General features: G+C 42.2%; 1 protein-coding gene across 8 annotated transcripts in view; it reads left to right on the plus strand.

The window, feature by feature from the left end:
* Window positions 1-17333, plus strand: part of LOC129851436 (neuron navigator 1-like) — a 151330-nt gene that overhangs the window by 26500 nt on the left and 107497 nt on the right. For 7 of the 8 annotated variants that reach the window (XM_055917967.1, XM_055917963.1, XM_055917968.1 and 4 more), the window contains exons 2-3: window positions 6074-6888; window positions 7233-7321. In XM_055917967.1, coding sequence (XP_055773942.1) covers window positions 6080-6888; window positions 7233-7321 — 898 coding nt within the window. In that variant the 5' untranslated portion in view covers window positions 6074-6079. Of the gene's footprint in view, window positions 1-414; window positions 662-6073; window positions 6889-7232; window positions 7322-17333 lie in introns of those variants that run through there. The other variant, XM_055917964.1, reaches the window with a different exon arrangement.

Consider the following 17333-nt stretch of genomic DNA (forward strand, 5'->3'; position numbering starts at 1 on the left):
GATTTGTACATGACAAATCTGAGGGGGCACGTGCCCCTCTACACCCTATGAGCATGCCACCTCTGCAGCTTGGCATGATGTCACACAAATATATGAGTCACTGTGTGTGTGTGTGTGTGTGTGTGTGTGTGTGTGTGTGTGTGTGTGTGTGTGTGTGTGTGTGTGTGTGTGTGTGTGTGTGTGTGTGTGTGTGTGTGTGTGTGTGTGTGTGTGTGTGCGTGTACGTGTACGTGCGTGCGTGCGCGCATGCATGTGTGTGCTCATGTGCATGTACGCTTATGTATGAGTACGCTCGTGTGTATGTGTGTGTGTGCATGTCAGTGTGTGTGTGTGCGTTGGTGTGACATGTGTGTGGAATGTGTGTGTGACAGAGAGATTAAATAAGAGAGAAAAAGAGAGAGGTTACAAACATCCTGTTACAATACATTTAATCCTCCTTTTTAGCTCTTCCATTGGCTCGTTTTGTGTACAGCATCCTCTGACCCCCACTCACACACTCTCTCCAACGCAGCGTGTGGGTCTTCAATTGTATTCTTCATCATAGGTTCATCCCATTGCAGTGGTTAGCAGTTGGTATGGAACACTGACATATGCACGACTGCTTAGGACTTCCAGTGGAATTATCCCGTGGCTTTGCGTGAAAGAGGAAATCTGCAGTTGGGTAAGAAAATAACCGTCCTCTCTATTTAAGTCTGTCAAGCCTTTTCAGAACAGATTCATATTACTGTTTTACAATTTTACACATGTAAATCTAGTATTATGGCAAAAATAGTCCTTTCTCTTTTTACTCCACTCCTGTCTGGTTCAAGGTCTCTGTGTGTCATAACAGGAGACATCTCTATGCTTTCCTTGTCAATCTAGCATCTTGGTGTGTGGTGTGCTCTGTAGATATGGGCTGCATTCTACTGGATGTCATAATAATCTGTGGCAAGATTCAGAGGTACAGTGGGTTTGTAAATGTTGATAAACAAACACTGTCACGTTGACTAGTTTAGACCAAATCAGTAGACTATAGGCTAACAGTGTATGTTTAATCAATAAGGCCCGAGGAGGTGTGGTATATGGCCAATGTACCACGGCTATGTGCTGTTCTTAAGCACCACGCAATACGGAGTGCCTGGATACAACCCTTAGCCGTGGTATATTAGCCATATTTCACAAACCCTTGAGGTGCCTTATTGCTATTATAAACTGGTTACCAATGTAATTAGAGCAGCAAAAATAAATGTTTTGTCATACCTGTGGTATACTGTCTGATATACCACGGCTGTTATCCAATCAGCATTCAGGGCTCGAACCACCCAGTTTATGAAGAAGTCTGTATGGGCCCTGTGTAGGAGGAGGCTTGTCACTCCATTGTCATTAATGTCAAATCTATTCATGTTCATCTATGTGTGTGTTTGTGTGGTGTGTGTGTGTGTGTACGTGCGTGCATGCGCATGTGCAGATGTGTTCGTGTGTGTGAGTTTCTATGTGTGTGTCTGTACCTGTGAGTTTCTGTGTGTGTGTCTGTACCTGTGAATTTCTGTGTGTACGTGTGTGTGTGTGTGTGTGTGTGTGTGTGTGTGTGTGTGTGTGTGTGTGTGTGTGTGTGTGTGTGTGTGTGTGTGTGTGTGTGTGTGTGTGTGTGTGTGTGTGCATGTCCACATGCATTAGTTCATAGAGTGATTGTGTGTGACAACATCTGCTGCTCTCCTACTATGCCTACATTACATGTGTAAATGCAGGCCTTACTAGCCGTACCTCCAGGTTGTTCAAGGCACTGACCTGTTGTGTTTATCTCCACTCCGATGATTACTGAATGGGTCATCTGGAACAGACACACGGAGCCATGTGTTGTACAGGAGGGCAAATAGGACTAAATCAACTACACGTCCAATTATATATTACATTGAGTATCTCATAGTGATTGCCTCTGGCGATCTACTGTGCAGCTGCAGCAGAACACGTCAACAAGTCCCCCACGGCACAGATATCTGCTGCTGTTTTCTTTTGTTGTGATATGAGGGTGGTAGACAGGGGCTGGGTGTTGATGGGGAGGCCATGGTTACCGTAGCACAGGGTGGAGTCCATCATGTCTATAATGTCTATACTCTACAACCCATCACATATATCTTTATACTCCGGACTCCGACATTGCTCGTCCTAATATTTATATATTTCTTAATTCCATTATTTTACTTTTAGATATGTGTGTATTGTTGTGAATTGTTAGATTTTACTGCACTGCTGGAGCTAGGAACACAAGCATTTCGCTACACCTGCAATAACATCTGCTAAATATGTGTACGCAACCTATACAATTTGATTTTAAGATGTAGCATGAACCAGGGACATGACCAGACGGTTAGTTGGGGAGGGGTGGGGTGCTGCTGGCACGACCTTAAAGGGCCAGCAGTCCTGCTGCATGTGCCAAACGATGTCAGTCTGTAACGATGTCAGTCTGTCACTGACTCTCCCAGCATGCAGTTCACTGGAGGGAAAAGGGGAATGATGGAATATGTTTGTGGCAAAGCTGCTCCAACCAAAATTATGAGAATTATAATATTAACACAATTCTATTTTATTTGACGTGACTTTCATACCCACATCCCCACGCATTCCCGAGCCTCTGTTGAAATCATCTTTGACAGGACATACAGTGAATCTATCGACAGTAACCCACTCTCTTTCTCTGTGTGTCAGACAGACAGCCTGCTAGGTACACCTGTTGTCCAGTATAGTGTAGAACAAATGTTACAAGAAGCATGCCATTTTCCGTCTCCTACGGCTTGCAAGAATATGATCCACAGTATATTTTGTATGAGATAAACACATGCACGTGTTCTCTCTAGTCTCCCACGAAGCAGGACCACACACATGGAGCTCTACAACACCCCTCAATTTGTCATCAAAAAGAAAGGAGGACCAAGGCACTCTTCATAAATTAATTAAAATGCCTTTATTAGTATGGCATGTTCAATAGAAACAAAGTTGTTTAAAAACCGACGCGTTTCGGCTGCATGGCCTTCGTCAGGGAGTACAGAAAAAAGAGAATACAATGTCCTCTTTTGAAAGTCTTTTCCAATTAGCCCTAATTAGAAGAGGGAGTGGTTACCAAATTGGACACACCTAGTAAGCAATAATATACACATGAAAAGGTAAAATACTGTAGCTATGTTATCATGAGCATACAACTCCAAGCTAGAAGTATCAGAACACCCAGAGAGGCAGTTCCAACCCTAACCATGACTGGGAGAAGTGTCCAAAACAAGAAAGCAATATATTCCACAGATCACAGCAAAACATGAACAACAGTCCAAACATAGCTAGAGGGCAATTGAGCAAAATGTCCACTAGATGACAGCAAATGGACCCATAACGACCCTACAGGAAGGGTGAGAAATCATATCTTCACCCCTCAATTTGTTTCTGATTGATTCCATATGATATGTTCAGTAACCTAACTACTGATATTTGATGTTCAGGAAGGACAGATGTCGGATCTTAACATAATCCCTCTGTTGTCGCAGAGAATTTACCTGCTGCATTAGGACATTCAAATGAGCCTCGTGAGTTCCTGAAAATGAGCAGTTCTCTTTCTCTCCACGCGAAGGCAGTCAAGTCATTGGGATCTGGGCTTGATATCAAAATAATGTTCTCTCTCGCTCAAACGCTATAGGCCTAGGTCCTAGTCCTACACCCTTCAAATGCTCAAAAATGTATCTGAAATGCAGCCATACACATCAACAGCCATGGTTTTATATAGCTTAATAACACAAGATTGATATTGGTCTCCACTAGGCTACGACAAGTGTCAAGTGTATACTAGGGTCAAAATGTAGTTCAATAGTGGCCTGGGGTCGGTGTAGCAGTTAGGACCACTGTCTTCAGAGTGCACATATAGGCTTACCATGTCGGTGTGAGTTCAATTCTGACCCACGCCCTTCTGTAACAAATAACTCAATCGCCCGATTGACCTGGTTTATTTCCACATTTCAAATATGGACAGTCCAGGGATATTTTACCCCCAATCCTGATAAGAAATGACCATACCAGACACTTTTGGATAACTGTCACGTTCTGACCTTAGTTTCTTTTTTATGTCTTTGTGTTAGGTTGGTCAGGGCGTGAGTTGGGGTGGGCGGTCTATGTTCTTTTTTCTAGGTTGTTTGTTTTCTATGTGTTTGGCCTGGTGTGGTTCCCAATCAGAGGCAGCTGTTTATCGTTGTCTCTGATTGGGAGCCATATTTAGGTAGCCTGTTTTTCATTGTGTGGGGTGGGTGTTTGTTTCATGTTTTCCGTTTCAGTGTTTGCACCATTCGGGACTGTTTCGGTTTTCACTTTGATTCTCTTGTTCTTTTTGTATTTTGTATTCATTCTCATTAAAAGTTATTATGGATACGTACCACGCTGCACATTGGTCCGACATTTCCTACTCCTCCTCAGACGAAGAGGACGAAAGCCGTTACAATAACATAAATAGATAACAAATAAATTAATAACAGTAGGCTACACCAACATTAGTTTCCATTCATAAAAGGTATCTGGTAAATTGCCAGAGTAGATTTGCCGTGGTGAACAAGGAAATACTTGATTTCTACTGTACAGAATGCTTGCCTGTTATAAAAGGACTAAGTTGTTCAGATTGCAATACCATCCAGAGGGCGAACTTATCTTGAAATACTTTGGTTGCAAGCAGGACTAATGTTAATATGTCATTTCGTAAAGCTGTCAAGATGTTAATGCATTTGCGACTGTCCAAAGACGATTTTATTGCAGTGAGACACTTTCTCTAATGAATAAATTATCAGACTTTTCTGTTAACTTCTTGAAAACATTTAAATAATTGCAATTAACTTGTTGGGCATAATGTAGGCTCAGTCTGGACACTAGATCACCCAGCATTCACTCGGAGCTGGAGCGTGCTGCTAAGATCACTGTGCTACAACAATGCTCGAGAAAGCACAAAGAGTACAAATGATACATAGACGTGTAGTTTTTAATTATTTTCTTTTAATCCTTCCCCAAACAATAACCCTAACCTTAAGCACTGGGAATTAATGCCAAAACTGTTAAACTTTGACTTGTTAATGTTTTAACCCTGTAACCACACATAATTAACCCTGTAACCATGCAGAATTAACCCCGTGGAATGAATGCGTCAAAAATAGACATTCATCCATGAGTCAAAGGGCAGTGGGACGAATTCGAAGCTATGTCGACTCTGGCATTTGTGTGCTGGGGTCAGTGGCTTTTAACCGCATGACCACACAGGCACTGAGGCAACCAAAATAATTGTTTTTGCCTATCGCTTGCCTTCAACATATAATAAAATAATTGATAAAAAAAAAAAACATAACGAAAAATACATTTACCACTTACATATATGTCAATTTATTATAATCTACATATGAATTTGCACAAGACTCTCTGTAGCTTGCACATAGCCTACAGAAGTTACGGTACTGCCAGTGACAGCCGGTGTAGTAAATAAGAATTTGTTCTTAACTGACTTGACTAGATAAATAAAGGTTCAATTGAAAAAATAACTAAAAGAAAAGAAAACTGCATTTTATACAAACACCTAACTCAGGATTATTTTCCTCCTGTGACAAAATTCTATATTATCTGTCACTTTAATCTTAGTTATATGTACATATCTAACTCAATTTCCTCATACTCCTGCATATCGACTCGGTACTGGTACCACGTGTATATAGCCAAGTTGTGTTACTCATTGTGTATTTATTATGACTTTTATGAATTAACTTTTCTATTATTTCTCATTTTTCTTTCTCTCTGCATTGTTGGGAAGGGCCCGTAAGTAAGCATTTCACTGTTAGTGAAACTACACCTGTTGTTATCAAAGCATGTGATCAACAAAAATTGCTTTGATTTGAAAGGGATTAAATTAAGATCCGACATTTGTAGTCAAGAAAACACCATGAATAAGGCAACCATTTAGAATCAATCAATTGCAGCATGGTAATAGTTTGGAGACTTTCACTTGGTCTTATCCACATGTTAAAAAAATGCTGAAATATGATATATTAAGAGCATCATGTAATTTTTTAAATTATTTTTCTTTCAGAAAACCATGAGCGGCGGTGTGAACATCAAGACCATATCCCAGGCCCAACCAGGCTCAGGTCTGGTTTCTGGTATCCCCCTTCCCCAGAGGATAACCCCCCTCTCCAAACTGGACCCCAAACATCAGGGGGGCAGCACCCTATCTAACCCCACAGCACAGTTTCAACTCAGCACCAAAATACATCCCTCCTACTCTTCATCATCTTCATCCTTTTCAAACGAGCTGCTAAGTGGTGCAGCTTTGAGGGGTGGTATCTGTCACACTGGCTCCTCCTCCAGAGTCTCCTATGCCCCAGAGAGAGGCACCATCAGCCGGTCAGCCTACAGCAGTCCCCAGGTCCCCAAGAGACAGACACCACCACCACGCTCCAAAGACACCCTGGACCTCCGCAGCAGCAGTGCTCCATCCCAGAAGGCTTTTCGAGAACTTCACACCAGGAGAAATGCCAATGGGAACTGGGCCTCAGGCGGGGTTCGCCACAGCCGTCTGGACGACAATGGAGATGCACAGGATGCCCTGTCGAAGCTCTCTGGTGGTGCTCTCCACTCAGGCCAAAGCAGACTCTCCAACACTAAAGCAGGGAACGGGAATCTGATCAGCGCTGTGTTGATGACCACCCGTCAGGAGCAGAGAGAGCTAAGGAACCTCTCCTGCCAAGGCATGGTCGCTTCTAAAAAAGACATGCCCACCAACAAACATAGAGCGTCCCGTCTGAGCCAGGGTGGTGGTGGTACCAGGCAGACAGTCAGTGTGCCACGCAGAGGGAGTGAGCCAGCCGGTAGTAACATGGCCACTGTGGCACCTTTCAGGTTCAGGTGAGGGCACACTGATAGCATCAGCTCTACTTTAATGTATAGTCACTGGGAGTATGTCTGGAATACATTTAAGACAATCCACTGGGGACAGATGTCAATTCAACATCTGTTCCACTTTCAATTGTTCCACTTTCCGTTGTTTCCACAGTTCTATATAATATCATTGAAATGACATGGAAACAACGTTGAGTCAACCAGTGTGTGCCCAGTGGGAATACATTATTTTATAGGCTATTCAATACATAGCAAAAATATTGTAATATTGTAGTGTAAACATGTATTATATGAATGTCCCTGACAGAATTGTATGGTGGTGTAAATTGATGGTCATGCTGTGCGTGTAGGTTGAATGTCCAGGATGATGATGTCTCTTCTCTGGAGGACCTGAGTGACTGCTCCTCTGACTCCATGGAGGTGTGCTGTGACGACCTGGGTGAGTCACATTCACTTGTGTCTCACCACGTTCACTGTACAGTACTAGTATTAGGGTTGGCCTATTTAACTCAACGACAAGCTGCTTGAGGATTGAAGAACAAACTGGTTTAGGATACCACATTTGGTTCGACATCCATTAAACATCTTGTAGACATCCTTTTTAACCAATTCAATGAAAATGTGTCATAGGGCTTACTGCCCCAGTCCTACACCAATGTGATTAAGGTGTTACACAAATCTCCAGATCCAGGGTTTGGTACCAAATCTAGTCCTCCTGCTGTAGAAGGTTATCTGAGCAGGCTTTATGGTTATTTGTAGTCATTTTCAGACACTTATCTGTGTCTAAATCCATGCTGACATACTGGAAAAAATATGTAGACATCTTGTTGTCAAATATCTCATTCCAAAATCAGGGCCATTAATATGGAGTTGGTCACCACTTCGCTGCTATAACAGCCTCCACTCTTCTGAGAAGAGTGTGTCTGAAGTAACCAAATCCACAAATTTGAAGGGGTGTCCACATACTTTTGTATATACAGTGTATGTATCCGCTCTGATCTGGAGCTGTCATCTGAGGCATCAAGGCCACATGTATGAAGAAACAGCCTTACATTTGGACATGATTTTGCATATACGAGGAATAGTAGAAAGTATGGTAAATTGTACTCTGTTATCCTGGAGGAAACATAAAACCATTGGAAAATGTTTCTAGACAATCTTTTTTTTTTTGCTTGTGATCACAGGTTGAATTGGGATTTTGCAGGATGCAGGTGGTGGGATTGTTTCCAACTATGCTGTCCAATAATGTTGTATTTCCATGTTCATTTTCAACAGAAATCTATTCACATTTCACTCTATGGTTAGGATCAATTCTGTCCCCTGACCATGTTTTAAAACTTCTTCAGGATTGGTGGGTCCCCTGCGGGACGGTTGAGCTAACGTAGGCTAATGCGATTAGCATGAGGTTGTAAGTAACATGAACATTTCCCAGGACATAGACATATCTGATATTGGTAGAAAGCTTAAATTCTTGTTAATCTAACTGCACTGTCAAATTTACAGTAGCTATTACAGTGAAAGAATGCCATGCTATTGTTTGAGGAGAATGCACAGTTTTGAACATGAAAATGTATTAATAAACAAATGAGGCACATTTGGGCAGACTCTACACAATATTTCATTTGATCAGTCTGAAACTTTGCACATATACTGCTGCCATCTAGTGGCCAAAATCTAAATAGCAGCTGGGCTGGAATAATACATTATGGCCTTTCTCTTGCATTTCAAAGATAATGGTACAAATTTTTTTTTATAATAATAAATAAAAATGTCTTTCTTTTTATTATTTTTTATCAGATCTACTGTGTTATATTATCCTACATTCCTTTCACATTTCCACAAAGTGATTGCACATACTTGCTTCATTGCCTGAGCTACAGGCAGTTAGATTTGGGTATGTCATTTTAGGCAAAAATTTAAAAAAAGGGGACGATCCTTAAGAGTTTTTATCAGATGATTCAACCATGATAAGCCACTTTATATCACAGATAATTTATTTTACTAACAGAACACACCCTATCTTTTATTTTGCTAACAGATCACACCCTATCATTTATTTTACTAACAGATCATTCCCTATCTTTTATTTTGCTAACAGATCACACCCTATCATTTATTTTACTAACAGATCATTCCCTATCATTTATTTTACTAACAGATCACACCCTATCTTTTATTTTGCTAACAGATCACACCCTATCTTTTATTTTGCTAACAGATCACACCCTATCTTTTATTTTACTAACAGATCACACCCTATCATTTATTTTACTAACAGATCACACCCTATCATTTATTTTACTAACAGATCACACCCTATCTTTTATTTTACTAACAGATCACACCCTATCATTTATTTTACTAACAGATCACACCCTATCTTTTATTTTACTAACAGATCACACCCTATCATTTATTTTACTAACAGATCACACCCTATCATTTATTTTACTAACAGATCACACCCTATCTTTTTGTCAGTCATGGCAACACAGACAATTAGGACATATTGACAAGCAGTTGTTTTTCAGTAAACAGGACAGCATGCCACGCAAATATGTATTGGTTGTTATAGTATTCCAGTGTTAACCTGTCTAGGATCAGCGTGGCGCTAGCGGCACCCCCCCCCCCCCCCCCCCCCCCCACTGAAAAACCAGTGCCGCGAAATTCAAAAAAAAAATATTTTTTTAGATATTTAACTTTCACACATTAAAGTCCAATACAGCTAATGAAAGACACAGATCTTGTGAATCCAGTCAACATGTCCGATTTTTAAAATGTTTTACAGGGAAGACACAATATGTAAAGATGTACATCAATTACCTAAAAATACATTAGCATAATCCACCATCTTTTATTTGTCCACCAACACCAGTAGCCATCACCAATTCGGCTAAACTAAGATATTTATAGCCCCTAACCAACAAAAAAACTCATTAGATGACAGTCTGATAACATATTTATGGTATGGGATAGGTTTTGTTAGAAAAAAGTGCATATTTCAGGTAGATGGCATAGGTTACAATTGCACCCACCGTCACAAATGGAATAGAAAAACTACTTAGAGCAACGTGTTTACCTACTTACTAATCATCAAACATTTCGTAAAAATACACAGCATACACGAATCGAAAGACACAGATCCTGTGAATACAGACAATATTTCAGATTTTCTAAGTGTCTTACAGCGAAAACACAATAAATCGTTATATTAGCATAGCACATACCACATAGCAGCCCAGCATTGATTCTAGCCAAAGTGAGCGATAAAAGTCAACATCGCCAAAAGATATTAATTTTTTCACTAACCTTCTCAGAATTCTTCAGATGACACTCCTGTAACATCATATTACACAATGCATATAGAGTTTGATCGAAAACGTTTATATTTAGCCACCAAAATCATGGTTAGACAATGTGAAATGTAACTCAGCTGGTCAGAATATGTCCTTGCGCCACTTAGACAGTGATCTACTCTTATACATAAATACTCATAAACGTGACTAAAAAATATAGGGTGGACAGGGATTGATAGACAATTTAATTCTTAATACAATTGCGGAATTACATTTTTTAATTTATCCTTACTTTTCAATACAGTTTGCGCCAAGCGAAGCTACGTCAAAAAACATGGCGTCCTAGGCCACTAAAATGTTTCGACAGAAACACGATTTATCATAATAAAAATGTCCTACCTTGAGCTGTTCTTCCATCAGTATCTTGGGCAAAGGATCCTTTCTTGGGAGAAATCGTCTTTTGGTGGAAAGCTGTCCTCTTGCCATGTGGAAATGCCAACTGCGTTCGGGATGAACTGAAAAGCGTGCCCAACTATTCACATCGTTTCAAAAAAAAATGTCCCAAAATCGCACTAAACGGATATAAATTGCTATAAAACGCTTTAAATTAACTACCTTATGATGTTTTTAACTCCCATAACGAGTAGAAACATGACCCGAGTAATATTACCCCCTTCACTAATGCTTGGAACAGGTGCGGGCCGGTGTCCTCTAGGCGCATGACGCAGCTCCAAAAGAATGACTAGCCTCAGGGTTTTTTCATTTGTAGGGCCTGTGAACGCACAATCGACCCCATTGGAATCGTCATCACGTAAAGGCATCCAGGGGAAGACGTAAGAAGTGTCCGTATAGTCATAGCAATATCAGTGCCCTTTTAACTGACTTCAGAACAGTGGCCAACATTTCTGAAATCTGAATCCATGTCAGGGAAATTGCTGTAGAATGGGCTCTGTTCCACTTAGAGACAAAATTTCAACTCCTATAGAAACTATAGACTGTTTTCTATCCAATAATAATAATAATATGCATATTGTACGATCAAGGATTTTGTGGGAAGCCGTTTCAAAAATTACCCAATTAGCATAAATAGTCTAAACAGCGCCCCCATCCCCAACAGGTTAATAGGCACCGCCCGTTTCACTAGTTCTCACTACAGTGTCTGCCAACATACAGTACAGTAAACACTTCATTACTCCCCACCTGTTTTATACATCAGGACCTAGGATCTCCTCCAGCAGTTTGTCACAACTGCATCTCACTGCTGCTGTTATATAAATACAGTTTTTCGTAAACGCACATGTGGGAAAATATGTTTTCCCGACTGTCAAAATCACTCTTAAATCCCATACAGCAGATTACTGTTTCCGAAATGTTTCTACATCTCGAGAGTACACTTGCCGTGAAATGTATGTCAAAACTGTTTAAAAAGCCATTAGAAGATCTTAACTTTAAACTCCAATGTCTGTTTTATTCTTACCGGAGCATGTATTTGTTTTGCATCTTCAAATGTTGAATAGGAGCATAGTGATTCATTTCACAGTGACATGTCTGTGAAAATGTTTAGTACCAAGTTTTCAGACTGTTGGGGGACATGAGGATTGGACATTGGAATAGTCATTCTGACAAAAATATCAATTTGCAAACATCCCTGTCTACAACAAACCACAATGTCAACCTACAGTATAACTAACATGGGCCTACAGTAAGAGGAGAATATGAAAGGAGAATATGGAAGTCACTCTGAGCCTGTAATGGAGAGAGAGGTGCCTAAGTGTTGCCCTGATTAGTACTGTTTAGGAACACCCAGCATGCAGATAATGAGAAAAGGAACTCAGAAAACCACTTTCACTATAAAAGCCTTGTAAGTAGTTATAAAAGCCTTCTAACTAGTTATAAAAGCATTCTGAGTAGTTATAAAAGCCTTCTGAGTAGTTATAAAAGCCTTCTGAGTAGTTATAAAAGCCTTCTGAGTAGTTATAAAGTCTTTGAAGTGTCTCTTAATTATGGTGATGATCGAGAGAGGCTGTGGTGACCCCCCCTCACTATATTCTTCTGGGAGAGGCTGTGGTGACCCCTCACTATATTCTTCTGGGAGAGGCTGTGGTGTCCCCTCACTATATTCTTCTGGGAGAGGCTGTGGTGGCGCCTCACTATATTCTTCTGGGAGAGGCTGTGGTGGCCCCTCACTATATTCTTCTGGGAGAGGCTGTGGTGGCACCCTCTCACTATATTCTTCTGGGAGAGGCTGTGGTGACCACTCACTATATTCTTCTGGGAGAGGCTGTGGTGGCCCCTCACTATATTCTTCTGGGAGAGGCTGTGGTGGCCCCTCACTATATTCTTCTGGGAGAGGCTGTGGTGGCCGCTCACTATATTCTTCTGGGAGAGGCTGTGGTGGCCGCCCCTCACTATATTCTTCTGGGAGAGGCTGTGGTGTCCCCTCACTATATTCTTCTGGAAGAGGCTGTGGTGGCGCCTCACTATATTCTTCTGGGAGAGGCTGTGGTGGCGCCTCACTATATTCTTCTGGGAGAGGCTGTGGTGGCGCCTCACTATATTCTTCTGGGAGAGGCTGTGGTGGCCCCTCACTATATTCTTCTGGGAGAGGCTGTGGTGGCGCCTCACTATATTCTTCTGGGAGAGGCTGTGGTGGCGCCTCACTATATTCTTCTGGGAGAGGCTGTGGTGGCCGCTCACTATATTCTTCTGGGAGAGGCTGTGGTGACCGCTCACTATATTCTTCTGGGAGAGGCTGTGGTGACCACTCACTATATTCTTCTGGGAGAGGCTGTGGTGACCCCTCACTATATTCTTCTGGGAGAGGCTGTGGTGACCACTCACTATATTCTTCTGGGAGAGGCTGTGGTGACCCCTCACTATATTCTTCTGGGAGAGGCTGTGGTGACCACTCACTGTATTCCACTGGGAGAGGCTGTGGTGGCGCCTCACTATATTCTTCTGGGAGAGGCTGTGGTGGCCCCTCACTATATTCCTCTGGGAGAGGCTGTGGTGACCGCTCACTATATTCTTCTGGGAGAGGCTGTGGTGTCCCCTCACTATATTCTTCTGGGAGAGGCTGTGGTGGCCGCTCACTATATTCTTCTGGGAGAGGCTGTGGTGGCGCCTCACTATATTCTTCTGGGAGAGGCTGTGGTGGCCCCTCACTATATTCTTCTGGGAGAGGCTGTGGTGGCGCCTCACTATATTCTTCTGGGAGAGGCTGTGGTGGCCCCTCACTATATTCTTCTGGGAGAGGCTGTGGTGGCGCCTCACTATATTCTTCTGGGAGAGGCTGTGGTGGCGCCTCACTATATTCTTCTGGGAGAGGCTGTGGTGGCCGCTCACTGTATTCTACTGGGAGATGCTGTGGTAGCGCCTCACTATATTCTTCTGGGAGAGGCTGTGGGTGGCCCCTCACTGTATTCCTGAGAGAGGCTGCGGGTGGCCCCTCACTGTATTCCTCTGAGAGAGGGTGATGGCCCATCACTATATTCCCCTGGTAGAGGGTGGTGGGAGGTTGAGTGGTTGAGTGGTTTTTAGGGCCGGATGGACAGATGCAGGACTGAGGGACCCAGTGATTTGATCTGGAACGCACTTTCGCCTCCTGTCAGCAAGTGCCTCTCGTCCACTCAGGACAGCCCTGGGGGTCTCTTCCAACCCATCACTGTGTCTTAGACTGTATTGATAAAGGGGTAAACAGAGGTCCGCTCTATATTGAGAGGATATATGTTTATTCCATATTGAGAATGTTCTCTGTGTGGCTTCGTCAGTGTAATCAGTGTTTAGCTTCATCAAATCAAATGGTATTTGTCACATGTGCCGAATACAACAGGTGTAGACCTTACAGTGAAATGCTTACTTACACGCCCTTAACCAACAAGAAACAGAGTATAAATCGAAAATATTTACTAAACAAAGTAAAACAAATGTAAGTAACACAATAAAATTAGAGAACAATAACGAGGCTATATAAAAGGGGTACCGGTACCAAGGAACTTGAAACTCTCGCCACTACAGCCCCGTCTATGTTAATGAGGGCCTGTTTGGCACTCCTTTCCCTGTAGTCCTCGATCATCTCCTTTGTCTTGCTCACATTGAGGGAGAGGTTGTTGTTCAGGCACCACACTGCCAGGTCTCTGACCTCCTCCTTATAGACTGTCTCGTCATTTTCGGTGTTCAGGCTGTTGTGTCATCAGTAATCTTAATGATGGTGTTGAAGTCATGCTTGGCCACTCAGTCGTGGGTGAACGGGGAGTACAGGAGGGGACTAAGCACGCTCCCCAGCTGTTGAGGATCAGTGTGGCAGATGTGTTGTTGCCTACCCTTACCACCTGGTTAAACCAGCTGATCTATGGCAGCCATATTGGAAACAACACCTGTTAACATTTTGAAATTGGTGGTGGTATGTCCAGGAACAATATAATAGTATTACTTCTATGACAGCACACAAAACACTCCCAGGTTAAAAAAAGGAAGAAAGACAATCACTTTGGTGAGACTTGAAACGAGCAAGATGACTTAGTAGTTTTCATCGGCCTTCCTCTACAGGTCTCCAGCATATTGAGCTCAGCAGGAATATACTAATATTCAGCATATGGGGAAAGTTGGGAGAAGAAAATGAACTCACATTACTATTCAGGTTTTTACAATATCCTGGACCCTGGGGCTCACATTCCACTCAGCACAATGATTTCATTAATGTTTGAAAGGAGTTGTATTTTTATGGTAGGACATCAAGGATTCTTCTGCTTTTCTTTGACACCACACACACACACACACACACACACACACACACACACACACACACACACACACACACACACACACACACACACACACACACACACACACACACACACACACACACACACATTGGGCAAGAACGTTCCTTTGTATCTTTGATATGTTGCAACATCATCATGGTTGTGCCACAGCAGCTGAGCCGTCACAGAATAATTACACAGACTTTCCAGTTCACTGGCAGCTGTGGAGCTGTCCACCCCATAGCCTCTTTACTCACACACACACACGCACACGCACACGCACACGCACACGCACACGCACACGCACACGCACACGCACACACACACACACACACACACACACACACACACACACACACACACACACACACACACACACACACACACACACACACACACAGCTGGTCAATCGTAGAGTCAGATTAGTCTCGAGATGTGTGGGAAAGCAGCGGCAGGAGGCTGGATTCTGGATGCTGGTCCGCCCTGGCCTCTCCTGAGGAAGGGTGTCTCCCTCCTAGCACTCAGATATGTTACAATGTCCTAGTTCATTAACCCAGCACTCAGACACGTTACAATGTCGTCGTTCATTAACCCAGCACTCAGATATGTTACAATGTCCTAATTAATTAACCCAGTCCTCAGATATGTTACAATGTCCTAGTCCAATAACACATCACTCAGATATGTTACAATGTCCTAGTACATTAACCCAGCACTCAAATATGTTACAATGTCCTCTTAAGTATCCGTCCCTTTTTTTTCTCGATTTTTGCCTAAAATGACTTACCCAATCTGTAACTCAGGCCCTGAAGCAAGGATATGGATTTTCTTCGTACCATTTGAAAGGAAACACTTTGAAGTTTGTGGAAATGTGAAAGTAATGTAGGAGAACACAATAGATCTGGTAAAAGAAAATACAAAGAAAAAAACAACCGTTCTTTTGTATTTTTTGTACCATCATCTTTGAAATGCAAGAGAAAGGCCATAATGTATTATTCCAGCCCAGCTGCAATTTAGATTTTGGCCACTAGATGGCAGCAGTGTATGCGCAACGTTTTAGACTGATCCAATGAACCGTTGCAGTTCTGTTCAAAATGTTGTATCAAGACTGCCCAAATGTGCCTCATTTGTTTATTAATAACTTTTTATGTTCAAAACTGTGCACTCTCCTCAAACACTCTTTCACTGTATTAGCTACTGTAAATTGGACAGTGCAGTTAGATTAACAAGAATTTAAGCTTTCTGCCAATATCAGATATGTCTATGTCCTGGGAAATTTTCTTGTTACTTACAAACTTATGCTAATCTCATTAGCCTACGTTAGCTCAACCGTCCCATGGATGGGGCACCGATCCCAAATACGTTTTTAACCCAGCATTCAGATATGTTACAATGTCCTCACTCATTAACCCGGCATTCCGATATGTTACAATGTCCTAGTGCATTAATCCAGCACTCAGATTTAGTGGCTTGCAAAAGTATTCACCCCCCTTGGCATTTTTCCTATTTTGTTGCCTTTACAACCTGGAATTAACATTTATTTTGTGGAGGTTTGTATCATTTGATTTACACAACATGTCTACCACTTTGACAATTTTTTCTTGTGAAACAAACAAGAATAAGACAAAAAAAAACGTGCATAACTATTCACTAGTCAACTAGTCAATACTTTGTAACTAGTCAATACTTAGTAGAGCCACCTATTGCAGCAATTACAGCTTCAAGTCTCTTGGGGTATGTCTCTCTTGGCACATCCAGCATCTGGGATTTTTGCCCATTCTTCAAGGCAAAACTGCTCCAGCTCCTTCAAGTTGGATGGGTTCCGCTGGTGTACAGCAATCTTTAAGTCATACCACAGATTCTCAATTGGATTGAGGTCTGGGCTTTGACTAGGCCATTCCAAGACATTTAAATGTTTCCCCTTAAACCACTCGTGTGTTGCTTTAGCAGTAAGCTTAGGGTCATTGTCCTGCTGGAAGGTGAAGGTCCCTCAAGAATTTCCCTGTATTTAGCTCCATCCATCATTCCTTCAATTCTGACCAGTTTCCCAGTCCCTGCCGGTGAAAAACATCCCCACAGCATGATGCCACCACCATGCTTCACTGTGGGGATTGTGTTCTCGGGGTGATGAGAGGTGTTGAGTTTGCGCAAGACACAGGGTTTTCCTTGATGGACAAAAAGCTAAATTTTTGTCTCATCTGACCAGAGTATCTTATTCCATATGTTTGCTTATTTCTTTCTTTAAGCAATGGCTTTTTTCTGGCCACTCTTCTGTAAAGCCCAGCTCTGTGGAGTGTACGGCTTAAAGTGGTCCTATGGACAGATACTCCAATCTCCGCTGTGGAGCTTTGCAGCTCCTTCAGGGTTATCTTTGGTTTCTTTGTTGCCTGTG

Source organism: Salvelinus fontinalis, chromosome 3 (genome assembly GCF_029448725.1).
Source record: "Salvelinus fontinalis isolate EN_2023a chromosome 3, ASM2944872v1, whole genome shotgun sequence".
Lineage (NCBI taxonomy): Eukaryota > Metazoa > Chordata > Actinopteri > Salmoniformes > Salmonidae > Salvelinus > Salvelinus fontinalis.